The following is a 14,608-nucleotide window of genomic DNA, read 5'->3' as shown; positions in this document are numbered from 1 at the left end:
AATCCTCCATCTGCAAGATGGAGGATTTCTAAAAGTCAGAGTCACCTCAGCTCAGGACACCTTAGGGGCTGTCCTGACTGACCAGTGACTCCTCCTTGTTTTTCTCATTATCTCCTCCAGCCTTTCCGCCAAAAGTGGGGCCGTGGCCGGAGGGGGTGGGCAACCCCACTAGCTGGAATGCCCTGGGGTGCTGTAACAAAGGGGGTGAGCCTTTGAGGCTCACCGCCAGGTGTTACAGTTCCTGCAGAGGGAGGTGAGAAGCACCTCCACCCAGTACAGGCTTTGTTACTAGCCACAGAGTGACAAAAGCACTCTCCCCATGTGGCCAGCAACATGTCTGGTGTGTGGCAGGCTGCTAAAACCAGTCAGCCTATATGGGTAGTTGGTTAAGGTTTCAGGGGGCACCTCTAAGGTGCCCTCTGGGGTGTATGTTACAAAAAAATGTACACTGGCATCAGTGTGCATTTATTGTGCTGAGAAGTTTGATACCAAACTTCACAGTTTTCAGTGTAGCCATTATGGTGCTGTGGAGTTCGTGCACGACAGACTCCCAGACCATATAGTCGTATGGCTACCCTGCACTTACAATGTCTAAGGTTTTGCTTAGACACTGTAGGGGCATAGTGCTCATGCACTTATGCCCTCACCTATGGTATAGTGCACCCTGCCTTAGGGCTGTAAGGCCTGCTAGAGAGGTGACTTATCTATACCTGTAGGCAGTGTGAGGTTGGCATGTCACCCTGAGGGGAGTGCCATGTCGACTTAGTCTTTTTATCCCCACTAGCACACACAAGCTGGCAAGCAGTGTGTCTGTGCTGAGTGAGGGGTCTCCAGGGTGGCACAAGATATGCTGCAGGCCTTAGAGACCTTCCCTGGCATCAGGGCCCTTGGCACCAGGGGTACCAGTTACAAGGGACTTACCTGGATGCCAGGGTGTGCCAATTGTGGAAACAAAAGTACAGGTTAGGGAAAGAACACTGGTGCTGGGGGCTGATTAGCAGGCCTCAGCACACTTTCAAATCATAACTTAGCATCAGCAAAGGCAAAAAGTCAGGGGGTAACCATGCCAAGGACGCATTTCCTTACAGCGGTCCTTTATATAAGCCCCTTAAACACCGATTTAGAAAAGGGGTTCCAGATTTTGGTGCAAAATGACCCCACCACATACTACATTCAGCCATTGTCATCCATGTTTTTCGGGGCCATAGACAGTTATGCGCAAAAATGTGGATTTTTTTTTTATTTTACTATTTTGCACCTGCTGGTACAATCAGCATATAGCTTGTGGTAATTGCGACTTGCTACATAGTAGCTACAAATTGAGCTCATCCTTAAATCGCTGTTAATGGAAGAACAGGTGTAGAAACAGTGTGCACCCATTTTAGCATGGCCAGCAGCAGTACTTAATTTGTGCTTGTTGTTTCAGGTGCAGATCACCAGCACTTATTTTTAGAGCTGGCACTTATTTTTCAGCCTCAAGCACTTACTGCGAGCAAAAGGCACATATGGGAAAGACGGAGGAAGAGAAAATCGAAATAAGTGTCACAAAGAGAAAGCTGCAAGAGTGAGCTGAAGGGGCGGGAGTGGCTGTAAATGGATTGAAGAGGACCGAGATGGCTTTAGGATTACGTTGCCTCAGTATTCTGTGGTCGCACATTTAAATGTAGCAGCCGTGTATTTAAGGGTAGAGCTATTGGCACCGGCACGTTTTTATTTGCAAATTGAGCCCTGGTCAGCAGCAGTGCTTAATCTGAGCCCGTGGTTTCCAGTGTGGGGTACCAGCAGTTATTTTTGAGGGGCAGCACTTATTTTTCTGCCTCAAGCATTTAATGCGAGCAAAAGACACATATGGGAGAGACGAAGGAAGAGAAAAACAAAAAAGCACTGCAAAGGGAGAAAGCAGACAGCTGAAAGAGTGAGTTGAAGGGGTAGGGAGCAGCTGTAAATGTATTAAAGATGCCCGAGATGGCTTAAGGATTACGCTGCCTCAGCATTTCGTGTTCGCACATTTTATTGCAGGAGCTGTGTGTTTCAGAGGTGAGCTTTGGGTACCGGCATGTTTTTATTTACAAATTACGCTCCGGTCAGCAGGGTTCTTCTGAGCACCTTAGCTTCTCTTTTGCATGTGCTTTTCCCTCCCTCTACTGCCTGACCAAGATACAGCTGAACTACAGGCCTGTGCCCAGGGCTGGCTTTAGGGCGGTGTGAGTGGTGCGGCTGCACCGGGTGCTGACCTGGATTGATGGCACTGTATTTGGCAATAATTTAGAAACTTGCAATTTAAAAGCACCTGCTGAAAAATTCCTTGCACGTCCACTCTTCAGGAAACAATTAAACTGACTAGATACCTCTTGTGATTAACCCCTTGGCAGCCAAGGACGTGATGGTTACCGCCTTGTCTGCGGCGCTGAGGCACCAAGGACATAACCATTACGTCCTGGGACAGGCTCAGCGCTCCCCCCATGAGCCTCGTCTCGGCGACCCCCCTGCAGGGACGGAAGGGGAATCGCTTCCCCTTTCAACCCCACCCTCCCTGCCTCCCCATGACGTCTGATGACGTCAGCACACGATCGCGCACTGACCTCATCAGAGGCCTGCCCCTCAGTGCCGGATGCTCAACTTCCAGCGCAGATTAGAGGAGAAATTATTTTGCATTTCTTCTCCGATCACGTGGAGGGGCAAGAAAGGCATGAAAGGAAAGGAAACGAAAGGGCTTTCATTTCCATAGAAATGCCCACTAGACACAAGGGAGTTTTTTGCTCAGGTTATTGACATGAGGGGTGCGGCCCCCTGGGCAAGGGCCGCTCCCCAGGGGGCCAAATTATTTTTAGGCCATCGGCTGAATATAATTAGGCCTATCTGCCTCCAGGGGGGGCAGAAACCCCCTAGGCACCAGGGATAAAAAAAATTATATGTGGGGAGCGACCCCTTAGGCAAGTGTCACTCCCCGGGGGACAAAATTACTTTTAGGCCATTTCTGACCCCCTTGGGGGCAAATCAGCCTATTTTTATTAGGCCAATCTGCCCCCAATAAACCACTAGACACCAAGGCATTTTTTTAAATATTATTGTGCAAGGGCCGCTCCCCAGGGGGGCACTATATTTTTAGTATCTTCTGCCGAAGGGGGGGCAGAAACCCCTAGACACCAGGGATATCTATTTTTTTTGTTTACCTTATTCTTTTATATATGGGGAGTGACCCCTTAGGCAAGGGTCATTCACCTGGGGGGCAAGTTTATTTTAGGCCCTTTCTGCCCCCCCTTAGGGGCAGATTGACCTATTTTTAATAGGCAAAACCACTAGGCACCAGGGATTTTTTTTTTTGCGCTAATTTCACGCAAGGGGAGCTACCCCTTAGGCAACGGTCGCTCCCCTGGGGGGGCAAATTTATTTTACGTCATTTCTGCTCCCCTTGGGGGGACATTGGCCTATTTCTATTACCCCGATCTGCCCCCGGGGGCAGAAACCACTTAGGCACCAGGGATTGGTGTTTGTGTATGTGTGTGTTTTGTTTGGGGGGGCAGCCCCTTGGGAAGGGTCGCTCCCCATGGGGGCACATAACTGTTGGCCATAGGGGGGGGCAGAGCTGCCTAATTCTGGAAGGCCCATCTGCCCCCAAAGGGGGCAGAAAGCCCACCAGAGACCATGGAAGATTTGTTTTCCAAAATAAGAGGGCGGAGGTCTGACCATACCCCCACCCCAAATAAATGGGCCCAAAGTTGTTCTGCCCACCAGTGGGCAGATAGAGCAATTATTCCCGATTCACACCCGGGGGGTGCAGAAAGTCTACTAGATGCCAGTGAATGAAAAATAAAAAAATAGTGGGGTGGTGGCTACCAACCAGTATGGGCCTGGTTATGACCCCAGCCCAACTGAAGGGGATAACAGTCTTTCAGCTCTCCCCCCGCACACTAAAACATCTTATCCCATAGCAAGCAAGAGGACATTGATTATTTTGGGTTTTGGTTTTACATTTGGGCCATGAGCGCTTGGCTAACTATCAAAATCGTCCCACTTGGAATGGTGAGGGCTGCACTTTTTGGACTTTAGAACGCTGCCATGTAGAAAAATCCACAAGACCTAGATACATCTGAAAACTAAACATCTGGGTGAGTCCAGGGTGGTGTGCTTCACATGCACCCCTCACCATTTTCTTACCCACAATGCCCTGCAAACCTCCAACCTTGCTGGAAATCACACATTTTGTCCCCATTTTTGTGATGGAACCTTCCGGAATCTGCAGGAATCCATAAAATTCCTACCACCCAGCATATAAATTATGCTCCACTTGTCAGCATAAAAACGTTTTTTTTCCAACTGCACTTTTGGACCCGCTATGATTGCTCCTCATTTCACATGTTTTTGGCTCTTCCCTGTCACAGGCGCTTGGCCCACCTACACAAGTAAGGTATCATTTTTACCAGGAGACTGAGGGGAACATTGGGTGGTAGGAAATTTGTCCCGGTGAGGTGATCCCACACAGGAATGTGGGAAAAATGTGATTTTTTAGCTAAATTTGAGCTTTGCTGAGGATTCTGGGTAAGAAAACACTGGGGGATCCACACAAGTCACACCTCCCTAGACTCCCTCTGGTGTCTAGTTTTCAGAAATGTCTGGGTTTAGTAGGTTTCCCTGTATGGCTGCTGAGCCCAGGACCAAAAACGCTGGCTCCCCCACCCCCCACAAAAACAGGTTGTTTAGTATTTGATAATTTTGATGTGTCCAGATAGTGTTTTGGGGCATTTCCTTTTGCGGGCACTAGGCCTACCCACACAAGTGAGGTACCATTTTTATTGGGAGACCTGGGGAAATGCTGGGTGGAAGAAAATTTGTGGCTCCTCTCAGATTCCAGAACTTTCTGTCACCAAAATGTGAGGAAAAAGTTTTGTTGGGCCAAATTTTGAGGTTTGCATAGGATTCTGGGTAACAGAAACTGATGAGAGCCCCACAGGCCACCCCATCCTGGATTTCCCTAGTTGTCTAGTTTTAAAAAATGCAAAGGTTTGGTAGGTTTCCCTAGGTGCGGGCTGAGCTAGACGCAAAAATCCACAGCTTGGCACCAGGAAAAAAAACAGCTCTGTTTTCTTTGGGAAAACGTAATGTGTCCATATTGTGTTTTGGGGCATTTCCTGTCGCAAGCACTAGGCCTACCCACACAAGTGAGGTACCATTTTTATCGGGAGACTTGGGGGAATGCTGGTTTATGTTGCCGAAATGTGAGGAAAAAGTGTTTTTATGGCCAAATGTTGAGGTTAGCAAAAGATTCTGGGCAACAGAACCTGGTGAGAGCCTCACAAGTCACCCCATCCGGATTCCCCTAGGCGTCTAGTTTTCAAAAATGCACAGGTTTGGTAGGTTTCCCTAGGTACCCGCTGAGCTGAAGGCCAAAATCTACAGCTAGGGACTTTGCAAAAAACACGTCATATTTCAATGTAAAAATGTGATGTGTCCATATTGCGTTTTCTGTCGCGAGCATTAGGCCTACCCACGCAAGTGAGGTGCCAATTTTATCGGGAGACTTGGGGGGAACACAGAATAGCAAAACAAGTGTTATTTCCCCTTGTCTTTCTCCACATTTTTTCCTTCCAAATGTAAGACAATGTGTAAAAAAGACGTCTATTTGGGAAATGCCCTGTAATTCACATGCTAGTATGGGGACCCCGGAATTCAGAGATGTGCAAATAAACACTACTTCTCAACACCTTATCTTGTGTCCATTTTGGAAATACAAAAGGTTTTCTTGATACCTATTTTTCATTCTTTATATTTCAGCAAATGAATTGCTGCATACCCGGTATAGAACGAAAACCCATTGCAAGGTGCAGCTCATTTATTGGCTCTGGGTACCTAGGGTTCTTGATGAACCTACAAGCCCTATATATCCAGAGTCAAGCAGACATAATGGTATATTGCTTTCAAAAATCTAACATCACAGGAAAAAGTTACATAGTAAAACGTGGAGACAAATTGCTGTTTTTTTTCACCTCAGTTTCAATATTTTTTTATTTCAGCTGTCATTTTCTGTAGGAAACCCTTGTAGAATCTACACAAATTATCCCTTGCTGAATTCAGAATTTTGTCTACTTTTCAGAAATGTTTGGCTTTCTGGGATCCAGCATTGGCTTCACCCATTTCTGTCACTAAGTGGAAGGAGGTTGAAAGCACAAAAAATAGTAAAAATGGGGTATGTCTCAGTAAAATGCCACAATTGTGCTGAAAAATTGGGTGTTCTGATTCAAGCCTGCCTGTTCCTGAAATCTGGGAAGATGGTGAGTTTAGCACCACAAACCCTTTGTTGATGCCATTTTCAGGGGAAAAAAACAGAAGTCTTCTTCGGCAGCCCTTTTTACCCATTTGTTTGAAAAAACGAAATTTTCGCTGTGTTTTGGCTGCTTTCTTGGTCTCCTTCAGGGGAACCCACAAAGTCTGGGTACCTCTAGAATCCCTAGGATGTTGGAAAAAAAGGACACGAATCTGGCGTGAGTATCTTATGTGGACAAAAAGTTATGAGGACCTAGGCACATGCTGATCCAAACAGCCAAAAAAAGGCTTGGCACCTGAGGAGGAAAAGACCTGGCAGCGAAGGGGTTAATGTTCCTGTTAGGGAGAGATATGGCAGATTTCTCTAGAAACAGCTTTGACTCGCCATAAAGTAGCGTAGAGAGTTAATATGCCTGCTCTAAAGAAAAGAACTGTATTTTCAGTGGATAGCTGAGTGGATTAGTAAAGCCAGTGTTTACAAGAGCTTTAAATCAAATGAATGCATGCGAAAGGGCCTCTATGGAGAGATGAGGTACACATTTACTGGGTGGTAGTGAGGGAATCCAAGGAAGTGGTCATGGGGTGGAGGGCGCCATAAAAGGTTGTTGCACAGGGCACTTCCAGCGCTAAAGCTGGCCCTACCTGTGACCCCTAATACAAAACTGATGGTGAAGACAGAGGAGGCCAGTCCTTCTCAGGCCATGCGTCTCTGTCCGCAAAAAGATAAAAAGACATGGGGCCAGATGTATCAAGCGATTTTGCATTTGCAAACGGTGCGAATCGCAAAATTCGGCCGTTTGGGAATGCAAAAATGCCTTTCAGAATGTATGAAAGGCATTTGCAGTGCAATTTTAAGGAATCGCTAAAATAGCGATTCCTTAAAATTGCGATCCCATTTCGAGAATCGCAAATTGCAATTCTCTAAATAGGAAATTGCAAATAAGGAATCCTTAGTTGCGATTTTTTAAGCACATGTATCAAGCATTTCCTAAATGCGAATTGGGCATTTAGGAAATGCAATTACCACCAACAGAAGTTTGGTGGTAACCATGTGCAAATTTTAAAAATGCATTTTGAATGCATTTTTAAAATTGACATGTAGCGCACACATGCCCCTAAGGCATGTGTGTGATTCACATGTCCGTAAAAATATTTTTGGGGTGCAGCAGAGGGAGCCTTAGGCCCCCAGCACCCTGGGATTTGCATTTCCTAAATTGCGAATTCCTAACTGGAATTCGCAATTTAGGAAATGCAAAACCATTTGCAGCAGGCCCACAGGTGCAAATGGAGTTGGATTCTCTATTTGCCATTCGGTAATAGCATTTGCGAATTTTAATAAATCGCTATTACCGAATCGCAAAAATCATGCATACCATTTTGCATTTCTTAAATAGCGATTTCTTAAAATTCGCTATTTAAGAAATGCAATTTGGTTTTTTGATACATCTGGCCCCTAGTACCGATGGAGGATTCTTTTGCTCGAGGTCTCACAAGAGTAGTGAGGCCCTTGGGACTCAGGAAGCCGTAAAAGGCGACTTCCTTAAGTTTTTCTAAGACTGAAAAAGGACATCAGTAGCATCACTGTATAGTCTTCGCAAGTTTATGGCATGGCAATTAAAGTGACTGCTGTCAGGAGCAAAGTGGGGACCACGTCTACAAGGGTGTCAAGAAGGTAATTCAGGGTCTGGCAAAAATTAGCTGGACACACTTGCAACTGCTTAGTATGACATGCTCCTAATTTCCAGTGGTGCACTATCGTCTTCATGTTTGATGTAAAAAAAATAGGGTGGAAGGGATTAGGAATCTTAATTGATGGGCAGAAATTTGACAGTGGAATTATTCGCACACTGTTTCTGTGAACACCCATAAAAACTGCCTGTGACGAGCATGCATAACAAATGTCCTCAGGCAGGGACCAGTGTTACTAACTCTGCACCAGAAGGCACAGACAAACAGGTTCCGTGATAGGAGATAAAGATGGGTCAGGTGCCATTTTTTTTATTCTGCACTTTTTATATTTACCTAAAACAATAGTTGTAGTTGTGGGTCACTGCCCCACCAAGCACACCTTTCATTCATTACTGACGATGCACATCCCTACCGCAAGTACTCTTTTAAATATGCATGAAATTAAGCTCTGTCTCTCTCCCTTTGTTTGAATTATGTACATTCTTCTGAGAAATAATGGAATTTGGACCAACCTATTTGTTTCTTGTATCACTTGAACAGCCGCTCTGCTCGCAATTACTGTGGTATATCTATTATAAAAAAAGATTAAAACCAATAAAATAAGAATAGTACTTTAATATGTATTACTTGTGTTTTTTTCATAACAGGATGTTAAAAGCGTCTTGACAAGGTATGAACTTTATCAGTTTCTGTGGTAGTTCTTGTACTGTGCTGTGTCAACAAGCGCCCATGATATCTGATGATGGAAACGCACATATCTACAGTATAAAGTCGATGTGCACTGCTGTTATTCTGAAGGGGAAAGTGTGTCTTCTATTAATACAGCTAGTTTTTGTCAAAGTGTAAAACACGATTAAAGACATAAGATACACAGAGAAAGTTTGTGTTACAGTGTTTAATGCCAATGAAAGATGTTAAATGCCCGTAGGGTTTATCTGTCTGGCGTCTTATATTCCAGGTCTGTTCCCATCCTGCCCCATCTCTGTAGCCACTAACTCTTTGTTTCTTCCTTGCCTCTTTTTACCTTATGTCTATTTGCTTTTTAGGGTCGAGCATGCAAGTGCTCTGGCCTTTTGTAGTCACTCTGTGGGTGTTTAACCACACCCACTCTAGCTCTACTTTCTTTGTTGTTCTTGTCTAAAATGCTTCATTTTTATTGGTATATTTTGTGAAATGTCCCTCCTTTGTGTGCTGAAAAGCCTCCCAAGCGATTTCACTAAGTGAACATTTTTGTTGGCCATCACACTACGTCATGCTCGTGTGATGGCCCCTCCTCCGGTTTCGGTTTGCCTTTCATCCCAGCCGCAGTCCTTTCGAGACATTCACGCAGGGAGCCAATAACGCTCATGCTCATGGCGGCAGTAGTGCTTTGAATTGACTTGCTTCTGTCAACTGTTTTACTTTTCATTTTCAATTTAAGTGGCAAGAAAAGTTCAGTTAGGAATTTACAGCACTAATGGCCCTAACTCAAGCAAACGTGAGGCCCTTTGCATTGCAAATGCTTGTTTCTTTGTGCCCTGTCCCTGCTGTCTCCATTTTGTCAATATGTATTTGTCTCTTCTTTCTCTTCTTACGGGTATATTTAGCTCTTCATCTCTTTGTGTGTTCTAAGGCTTCACATCCTTTTGTCTTTTTTCTATCTCCTACTTCTTTCTCTGGTTCCTCCAGTCTATTTTTTTCTGTCTTGTGGCCTCTATTGTGCCTACTATTGACTACATCGGTTTTTTTCTCTTTGCCTCCCCCGGCCCTCTTGACCTATATTTGTCTCTTCTATCTCTTTGTCTACCCATGACTCCTTTGAATTACTATCGCTTTTCTCAATGACTGTCCTCTTCCTGACCAATACGCACATGCCTTATTCCTCTTACTATAACTCTCTAACGCCTCTCTCCTTCCTCTGGCCTACTTGTATCTCCCCTATCGTCCCTATCATCTAATTTCCTTATTCTCTTTCCATTAGATAGTGCCCATTAACTCTATTTTGCCTTCTAGGCTTCATTTTAGAGAACTAATTATTCTGACTTTATTTTCACTGCCTAATTAAAATGGAAATAGATTTTTTCCAAATTGCATTTGTCTCTTCTAACATTTTATAACAATCTGAGGCACCAAAGTTTCTCATACCATGGCTCGATGGGGAATGGCATCTCATTTGCTAGAATGGCTGAGGGAAAGCACGTATTTATTTATATATTTTACAGAAAGCACTGCTGCCCCCAAAGTGTTTCCTAACAGTGATTTAGAAAAACAAGACAAGCCGATGCAACAAAAATGCGAAGAAACAATTAATTGTCGTTTCTAAATGTCAGATAATCACCATTAAAAACACAGGGAGTTCCACAAGTTGGGCTCAAACAAGAAAAGTAATGTCCTCTAATCAGGACTCAATAGTCATGATAGTTGGTCTAAGTGACCAGCTAGGAATATAAGGCAAGGTACTTGATCCTCTGGATCTCATCACATAATACTAAGAGCATAAGAATAAATAAGGTGGTTTTCTTGGATCAACCTGCTTCAGAATTCCATAGTGTTGCCTTCCGGCCTCAGGCCAAACCCATTTGTTTTACAGATATTCCTCAAGGCATGATAACTTTATGGTGAGTGATGAAGAAAAGAAAGAGTGCACTATAACTGTAGTGGACATTGCACAGTTACTGAACACTGAACTGTGCTCACCACCCTCATTTAAAATCCTTATACATATTCTTCTCGTGTGAAAGGTCAGGAACAAACTGGTGCAGGGCAAGGTGAAAAGCCCACAGTGACCTTATATCTGAAAGCATGGCTGGAAAAGGGCCCATAGTTTGATTACCTCTGTGACTGTCTAAGTGAATACCAGACACTCCACTTTTGAAGAACACCCAGATGATTTTCAGATGCTGTATACTCGAACTTGAACTATTCTGTACAAGATTATCTAGAAAAATACAGTGCATGAAAAATGCTCTTTGTTATACTTTTTCTATTTATGCAAATAATAAATGTTAATTCCACTGTAATACGAAACAAACATCATTAATTATGATTATTTCCTTAGGTGTGAAAATGTCAATGTTCAGAAACCAGAGTCAGATACGTCTCAGCAAGAAGCTAAAATCTACCAGCTTCTGGAGCAGCGTGTTGATTTGAAGAAATTGGTGATGGAATACATGGGTAAATTAAGTCAATGTTATGCGTTTCTAAAATGTTGCATCAAAGGAAAGGAGGTCATATTGTGTAAGGCTAAGCACACGAGCATAAGAGTTGACCTCAAGACAGAAGCACATCCCATCTGCTGGACCTTGAAGGAACTTTTACATATATCATGATCCGTGCTGCTGATCATGAAAAGCATGGTCTACCAGGCCATCAAATATGTTTGATTAGGTTCCATCCAAAGGATGGACATTCACTTGAGCCTCAAGGCAAGGAGGATGACAAGCAATAGGATTTCAAGTTTGAGCACAACGTAGAGAGATGATAAAATATAGCATAACCATGTTATAGTCCATATCATGAAATATATGAAACGTCAGAGTCAATGTTCACCTGTAATTTACTTGCAAAAAGGCTGTTCTGCTTGTAGTGTGAGCCATATAAATTGTTAGTGTTATCACTGTAATAGTATTGTGTCCATGAGCTGCGTCTTGACGTATGAAGCTTTTCTGGAGCCCCGGGGCTCCATCTTGCCATATGAAACTTTTCCAAGGCCCAAACCACTGTAGGTGAGCACAGGACAGGGGCAATAAAGAGATATATTTTAAATACAATGGTGCATGTGTATTCTCACAACTAGTCCGTTTAAGTACCACACATTAGAAATGCCAATTTATTTGCAAAAGCAGACATCTTACAAGAACAACTTCTAGGGGCCAAGTGTCTCAAAGTTGGATTTTTAATTTCCATACCTGGCAAGAACTTGACTATGGTCTGGGATACTTGTATAGTATTCAGCATTACATTTGCTGGAAATGCCCTTTGCATTATTTGCATTGTGGTAAATATCACTACTCTTTGTACTGCATATATTATCTCTATGACAAGCCTCTTTACGGTGCCCTCCAGTTTTTCTTAATTATTCTAGTAACGCCCACACTGACTGGGGCTATTTCTGTTGCTTTGCTCCAAATTGTCCTCATCTCACTGATGGGGACTATTTCTATAGCTATTAAATGGACATGTGGGTGGCAACTGACACAGCACAAGGTCCTTTCACTCTCTATTCAATGTTTCCAGATAGAATGATGTTGAGAGGAACAACTCTCAGGTGGATCTAATCATATGTCGAAACCAGCAGTCAACACATGAAGCTAACTAACTCACTCTCGAACCACTAAGCACTCTGAAAACATGATCCACAAGGATCTATTCTGTTTCCTGCTACCTACCTCAAACATGCTAAATGTATGCTAATGACATTTAGGCCCTCATTATGACATTGGCAGTAAGTACCGCTTACCGCCATGCTAACTGCCGCCAACACACCGCCACTGCAGCGGATTACCGCCACCCGTATTATGATCCACACATAGCAATCCGACACTATACAGCCACACACACAAGTCCGCCAGCCCAAAGGTCAGTGATAAACTGGCGGTAGCAAAACCCACACTGTTACGCCAACAGAACTACGCCCACAGCATTATGACCCAGGAATCACCGCGGACATTCAATGGCTGTAAACCATTGGCGCTACATACCGCTGCACTCAAAATACACATACAAAACAACACTACATTGGACAATTTGAATAACACACACCTGACACCCATACACACATCACACCCACACACCCACACCACTACAAAACACACACACACATTACCCACAATCCTTTATGACTAAAAACAATTGCCACAAGGGAGATAGCAAGACCACAGAAAAGACCACAGCCACACACCACCATAACCTATACACCATCCACGCACCTTACATCACACACCCCAACACATCACCCCACACACCCTCACCAACACCACTCACACTACACCCATGGTGCCACAAAGACACCCCAGTTTCTCAGAGGAGGAGCTAAGGGTCATGGTGGAGGAAATCACCCAGGTAGAGCCACAGCTATTCAGATCACAGGTGCAGCAGACATCCATTGCAAGGAAGATGGAGCTATGGCGGAGAATCGTGGACAAGGTCAATGCCATGGGACAACACCCCAGAACAAGGGATGCCATCAGGAAGAGGTGGAACGACCTACAGGGGAAGGTGTGTTCCACAGCAGCAAGACACCAACTAGCTGTACAGAGGACTGGCGGTGGACCCCCAACTGCTCCCCCACAACTAACAACATGGGAGGAGCAAGTCTTGGCTATCATGCATCCTGAGGGCATGGCAGGAGTAGGAGGACGACTGTACTCTGGTAAATCAACTCTCTATTACTATCAACCCCCCTACCTGCATGCCATCACAAACCCCTACCCTTACCCTCACTCCCATCACTCCACTACCTCACACACACCCCACCATCACAACCCACCCCTCCCAATACCAAGCACTGAATGTAACACCAATGCATAGACCCCCATCACAAACCTGCATGGGCCCCCATCACTAAAGCATGAACACTAGAGAGAATCACCTAGCCCACCAAATAACTACTCACACAAGGTAAAGCTGACAGGGCAATAACACCCATAAAGTGCAACACACCCATGCACAAGATGACACACACTGAAACAATAACACTGCATTTACATCCCCACAGGTCCCCCACCCAAGTCACCGGAGAGGAGGTGCCAGCAACATCTAGTCCCCCCCCAGAAGAGGCCCACAGTGATGACAGCAGCTCTGGACGCCTAGATCTGGATGTCCAACCTGGCCCATCATGGATCTCTGGACAGTCAGTAACCAAGGCACAGAACCAAACCACCACAGAGCCTCCCCCCTCAGGAAACACCAGCACAGTACCCACCCAGCGGGCCCATACCTCTGTCCCCAGGTCACGTCAATCAGCAGTGTGTCCACCACTACAGGGACCCCAGACCACCCCACAATCACAGGACGATCAGGGACCTGGGGTCAGTGGCGGTGGGCACACGGTTCAGGGGACAGAGGCACAGGACAACAGGGAAGCTGGGAAGACTGCTGTGCGACACGGGGAGGACAGGCCCAGGGAACCGATTCTCCAGGAGGCACTCACCAACATCCTGGGAGCATACCACCATTCCCAGGAGACAATGGGCCAGATACTGGACAAGTTACAGGAGACCCAGCGGCTGCAGGATGGACAGTACCTGGGGATCAGGGAGGACTTGAAGGGCATCAACACCACCCTGGTCACCATTGCAGGGGCCAACACCATGAGGGAGGCAGTGGCACACCACCGGGCCCCTGACACTAGCGAAACCGATGAACAGCCTTCTACCTCTGCTGCCGCTAGTGGACAGGAGGCCCTGCCACAGGAACAACAACCCACCAGCACCCCACCCCCTGAAGGAGAACCACCCTGCAAACGGTCCCTGAGATCCAGGCAGAAGCCAGAGACTATTGCCAAGACCCCCGCCAGGAAATAAGACTCTCCTGATTGTCACCCTTGTGTCCCACTCTGTCACCCTGTCCACCTTGAACTGCCATTGCTCCACTTCCTATGCCCCCTTGGACAATGCACCTGTGATTGAAATAGACTGGACTCTATCCTGGACATTCCTCCACCATCACCCCAGCCCAT

General features: G+C 45.4%; 1 protein-coding gene across 3 annotated transcripts in view; it reads left to right on the top strand.

Annotated features, from left to right (window-relative positions):
* Positions 1 to 14,608, top strand: part of LOC138299197 (E3 ubiquitin-protein ligase TRIM39-like) — a 228,528-nt gene that overhangs the window by 172,222 nt on the left and 41,698 nt on the right. For all 3 annotated transcript variants that reach the window (XM_069237303.1, XM_069237302.1, XM_069237304.1), the window contains 2 exons: positions 8,598 to 8,620; positions 10,988 to 11,103. In XM_069237303.1, coding sequence (XP_069093404.1) covers positions 8,598 to 8,620; positions 10,988 to 11,103 — 139 coding nt within the window. The remainder of the gene's footprint in view (positions 1 to 8,597; positions 8,621 to 10,987; positions 11,104 to 14,608) is intronic.

Source organism: Pleurodeles waltl, chromosome 6 (genome assembly GCF_031143425.1).
Source record: "Pleurodeles waltl isolate 20211129_DDA chromosome 6, aPleWal1.hap1.20221129, whole genome shotgun sequence".
In the NCBI taxonomy this organism is placed as follows: Eukaryota; Metazoa; Chordata; class Amphibia; order Caudata; family Salamandridae; genus Pleurodeles; species Pleurodeles waltl.
Note: the sequence above shows the minus strand (reverse complement) of the source record. Positions and strands in the feature narration are given on the sequence as shown.